The sequence below is a fragment of the Penaeus japonicus genome, unplaced genomic scaffold (assembly GCF_977035675.1).
Source record: "Penaeus japonicus unplaced genomic scaffold, GWHDUDI00000001_assembly GWHDUDI00000037, whole genome shotgun sequence".
Taxonomy (NCBI): domain Eukaryota; kingdom Metazoa; phylum Arthropoda; class Malacostraca; order Decapoda; family Penaeidae; genus Penaeus; species Penaeus japonicus.
This window is the reverse complement of record NW_028234439.1, coordinates 8,950,424-8,956,193: the sequence shown is the minus strand read 5'-3', so window position 1 is coordinate 8,956,193 and position 5,770 is coordinate 8,950,424. Positions and strand designations below refer to the sequence as shown.

Here is a 5,770-nt window from a genome sequence, read left to right as displayed (position 1 = left end):
TTTGTTATGATATAATGCATTTTTGATTAAACACTAAATTAAGTAATAATATCTCCACATCCAGTAGGAATTAATATATTTCTTTATCAATACCACTATTCCAAGCATGATGCATAACACAATTTTAAAAGTAAAGCTGCAATACTTCCATTACTTTCACAAAACATCAAACATTGAAACAAAACTCTTGGGATAAAACACAAAGGACTCTCAATTTCATAATTTCAAAGTTTACGTATGGAACAATGAAAACTGATTATACTCAACTACAAATATGGCACATTTCCCTAAGTTGCCAAAATACAATAAATATCCTTTGCAAAAGAAAATCAGCACAAATCAAGAAAGTTTTCTTTCAGTACACAGTAATATATATATATATATATATATATATATATATATATATATATATATATATATATATACATATATATATATACATATAAATATATATATATTTGCAAAAAATATGCATAAAAAAATTACGTAGGAAAATTGATATACTCAACAATTGCTATTCTCAGCTAAACAATCCCACAATAATGAAGAATACCAATAAATCAACGAATTCCATACTTGCTCAGCCATTTTTCCCCCACAAAGCTTCTTCATAAGGTACTAGTGTACACAGTACTCTGCCTACAATTCACTAGAAAAATGGTAGAGCTTGTAAGACAATACAGACACATTTATGTTTACAATGTTGATCCTCTGCCAGCAACTGTTAATGCAATATCATCTAAACGAAGTGATTGTGACTTATAATATCAAAAACAAGATTGCCCGGCCAGTGAAAAGAAAGTAATAATGGGAGAGACTGATGGTCTGGAAGCGATACAAAAATATGAAACAAAGAAAATAACTAAATATCAAGTGTATTTCTACTAACACAGTTACAATACAAATTTTGATAGCTCCCTCACCACCATGATGGCTCTTCTTTGATTGTAGTTGCTTGGGGATCAAATTCCTCCTCCAAGAAAGTTTCCGTCTTGATTATTTCTTTCAAGGTATTTTCAGGCTTCCATATATCTGGTAAATTCAAATTTTCCCCTACCTGTTCTATGCTGCTCAGTTGCTCACTGGAGTTAATACCCTGGTCTTCACTGCTTTCAAGAGGAGGGGGGTTCTTATTCACATCAGCGTGAATAGTATTACTTTGTTCTTTCTGTTCTTCTGACAGAGACAGGCATCCCGGATCAAATGGCATTTTTTTATAATTAGGGCATTTTTGGGATAGTTTCTGGTTATATTTCCTTGTGCCTCCACTATAACATTTCTGTTGTAGTAGGCGACTTTTGGAAAACTGTTGAACATCCTGGCCATTTAAGGATAATGGAATTTCGCTCGAATCATCTAAATATCTTGAAAACAAGGTATTAGAATTATCCTCATCATCAAACATACTTTTGCAACCAGCAGGAATAACTTCTTTCTCTGTTTCTGGTGCAGATTTGTAATCAGTGAGCAGTTGCCTTGTTAAATCTGCATAAATTGAGGAAGGACCTGCTTTTAAAGATTTATACCAATCACTTTGCTGGTAATAGTCTCCAAACAGTGCAATGGGATCATCTAATATAATACTCCTACATCCTTCAATGGATGAAACATTTACTTCAGTTGCTCTCTTTTCCATGTTTTGACTGATATTTTGTCGAACGTAAACCATGGAGCTTCTTCCTGGGAAAGACTCACTTGCTAATGAATGTTCCTCCTGTTCCTGGTGAGTGTTTACTAAATTACCATAATGTTTTTGCAGTTTCCTTGGGTCTCTGTCCATTTGAGGTCTATGTCTTGCCATAGTAGTTTCGTATGACCTCTCTTGGCTAGTACTTGGGTAGGGAAGATCTTGACAGTTATAAGCAGACGACCATGTAAATGGTTGATTTGACTTATGATACTGATTGGGATTTTGTTGAGAGTAATATATATCGCTTTTCCCTACTGGAGGTTCACTTGCTAAAGACTGTTCCCTAATAGCACGTGGAATTCTATGCTTCTCCTTAGTTAGTGGGTCTCTCTCCCTCCCAGGTCTATTGCTTGTCATAGAAGTTCCGTGTGACATAGTCTGCCTTTCGCTGTTCGCCATTCAAAAATCCTGAAAAAAATTGTTAATAATTATCTATCTTTGGACAAGGAACAAGCTTGAAATTATATCAGAACGAGAAAGAGGTCATAAACCAGGCTGTGCATCTTATACACCCCCATCCCACCAACAACAATCCTTCGTGTGAGATCTCATTTTCGTCCGGACATATAACGTTATATTACAACCCCTCATCCTCATGCTATATTATACATACATATACACACACACATATTTTTTTCACATACATAAGTGTACACACACACACATACACAGTGTTTATGTGTATAAATACGGGTTACAGTAACAACTCATACGTCATTAATATACATACAAATATATATATAATATATATATATAAAATATATATGTATATATATATTATATAGTATATAATACATTTATATATATACTTATATTTATATGTATATAATTATACATATATATCATATATATATAATATATAATACACGTACACGCACACATATATGTATCAGTTTAGCACAACAAAAGTATGGTAAAGATCTTGATATACAGTACAACTCATGGTTAATCAAAGATTCGACCATCCCACGGGTTACCTTAAAATAACCAAAAAGTGCTTTAAGAATTTCATAGGCATTGAAAGTGATTCAAAGCATATTCTCACAACGCTAGTCTTGACTGTTTGCTCTATTTTACTTCACACAATCAATTAGTTTCAGGCTTTATCCGGTTACCGAGATACGTCGAGGGGATACCAGTGAAAGGGCTGAATGGGCACCAGTGAAAGATGGGCATCTTTGAGGAGCACCTCTGTGAGGGATGATGGAAGAGCCGGGGTCACTGTGGCAGGAACCGAAGTGGCCAAAAGGTTATCATTCGAAGAACTGAAATGACGCTCTTTGGAAGGTCCAAGTACGCACCATTATTGATATGACGAATATTAATAACACTAATAACATAGTATAGTGAACCAGAATTCCAGTAACTGATGAAATTTACGAATACTACTATACATTTTCATCTACGTGGGGAACGCATGGAAAAGTTTAACACTTTGAGCATACTCAAATTTGAATACTGATTAATAGTAAATTTCTCAAGTAATGCTATTCTAGGTTTTACATTTAAATAATGTGAGAAGAGGTAATAACAGTTAACCAGTGGGAATAACGGGGAAATCAGTTAATAACAAACCCGAATCTCTTGATTAACAAACAGAACAGGATTAGATATGGTTTACTACTCACAGATCATAGCTAATTTCTTAACTTCCAAATTCCAATTTACTAACAAAACGCGATGTTAATGCTGTAAACATGACGTTCGTGGTAAGTAGAAGACATGTTTCAGTAAGGAAATAACGAACAGTGTCCAACCATATGAATATATTTTTTTAGAAATTGTATCTACACTGTTTCCTAAATTAAGTTTCCTACTGTTGCGAAAAAATCTGGATGCATTTTAATTTCTAGGATAACTCTCTCTTATACCAGCTTTCATTTTTTTTACAGGGTAGAGACAATTTCAGTGCCGGATCCATATGGTATCAAACTGGAGTACAACTGAATGCTACAATGAATGGGGTAGTTAAATACACAAAATAAGTAAATGAGAGAATATATAAAAATAACATAAGACGATAACAGCCAACGCTTCCTACCATGACTTTCCAAAACCTCGCACATTCAAATTTAAATGTCCTGTAGGTTCTAAATAATGCCACTAAAAACATATGTTGACGGAAAATTTTCCATCTAGAATGTCCTTATCAGAGAATATGCGACATTCTACCCAGGCCACAATGTAGTTGATAAACATCGTTTACTTATTTGAACGATGGCAAGGCTGCTTTTAGTCACATCACCTGGAGGATTAAATTACCTAGAAACATAAACCATACACACACGGTTAGACGACCATGGAGTGGCTAGCATGTGTCCGCCGGTCACCATACTGAAATATTCGTATTAAGTGCTCTGCCATCATAGTAACTGATTTGAAAGTTTTTATTTTTGTCTCACTACTCTTTCTATGTATGAGTACTTATAAAAACTTAAGGTATCTTACAGACAAACTTCGACTTTTGGCAATTTCTCAAGGTCCCTGACTCTTCCTTGATAATTATTCTCACAAATTCCTTGACTGGAAAAAGGAGAAACGACGTTCCCAGGTTTTCCTTGATTTCCAGAACCTGTTGAATATTTACATACTTCTGAATGTTGTTTATTTCTCTGTTGAGGGGATGTAATTCATCACATAGGTGTACCCTACCCCCTCCCCAGGACCTGATTCTGATCTTATAAATTACCCCCCCCCCAAAAAAAAAAAAAAAAAAAAAAAAAAAAAGACGTGATGTATTAACTACGACTCTACTCCCCTCCCTGTCTCTCCACACATACACATTCACACTTCATTTTGCCGCGCCCTTTTATCTTTCAGAAATGTAAGTGTTCATTTTATTCATTCACCAATGTCGAATCATTTCCTAATAATTTACCTCAAATAAATTTATTCTAATTTAATGCAGTTACTATTTTTCCTTCACTCACTTTTTCTTTTTTTGATGTACTTGTTATACTGTATTAACCCGTTAACTCCGGGTGGTTGTACATAGCACTTCATCATCCCTCCAGGAAACACTTGCAGGTGTCTAGCCTTTTATCAAATATTTTCATCGGTTGGTGCCGTGTGACGAGTAGCGCACTCTAGTTTCATCATGCAATTCTCTTTGAAATGCTGACAATCCTTCGGCCACTGCACTACTTTTGTTTTGCCATATCGTGAGGTTTATACTAGCCATTTGACAGGTTACGTCAAGGATGTGACTGATTGACATTTGCTGTACAGACACCATATTGGAACATGAAGTGGAATACAGACAGTAGCGTGGTTTCGTGGAATGAGAAGAATAGGATTTTGTTTCCTAATGCTCATTCTACGAAAAACTTTTTTCTTTTTCATCTTCAGTATGTACAAGGGAGGAAAGTAACCAAGACTTAATTGTTTAAGAATACACTAGTGCCCAAAGCAGTTATTCTGACAGAGGCAGTCCACACTCAGAGCTCTTTTATCATAACATGGCCTATTAGTTTCTATCTGACCTTCTTTGAAGGTACCACTCTGGTCCCATTCTGTTTGAATGGACCTGTCCCTGGTATTGATCCCCTCCAGTGTGAGTATGCAGGCAGGAAAACCAAATGCGGCTTGGTACTTTAATGATCATTATTGTCATTATCATTATCCGCCGATATATGTGAACTTCCAACAAGGAAAGTGTAATATTCTCGCCACTCCTCGCATGACATGGATATCTTGTCATCCGTTGCCAAAGCCGTTTAAATCACCCGGAGGAATGACCATTATAGCCATGGAATATGCGCCTTGCCACCCGGAGTTAAGGGGGTTACCAAAAATAAAAACTCATTATTTGTTCAAACTTAGTATCTAAATTAAATTATTTGAAGAACGATCTAGAAAGCAAGAGAAGAAAGAGAAATTAAGTAACTAACCTTTACTTTGGCGTCAACAGAAGTTTATATGCCATTCACTTCCGACCATTCAGGTTTTACCTCGCTACTTCCCTTTATATCTTATACTAACCTACTAATCTTCTCGCCTCCCCCTTCTCGCAAAGCTTGTTATCTAAAGGTAAACAGAGAAACGAAAAAAAAACGATCTAAAGGTTACCCTCACAAACAA

General features: G+C 35.5%; 1 protein-coding gene across 4 annotated transcripts in view; it reads right to left on the bottom strand.

Annotated features, from left to right (window-relative positions):
* The window catches only part of LOC122262697 (uncharacterized), a 6,759-nt gene continuing 989 nt past the window's right edge, over positions 1-5,770 (bottom strand). For 2 of the 4 annotated variants that reach the window (XM_043030803.2, XM_086532435.1), the window contains exon 2: positions 1-2,098. In XM_043030803.2, coding sequence (XP_042886737.2) covers positions 920-2,089 — 1,170 coding nt within the window. In that variant the 5' untranslated portion in view covers positions 2,090-2,098 and the 3' untranslated portion in view covers positions 1-919. Of the gene's footprint in view, positions 2,099-2,849; positions 3,004-5,580; positions 5,714-5,770 lie in introns of those variants that run through there. The other 2 variants (XM_043030804.2, XM_086532437.1) reach the window with 2 other exon arrangements.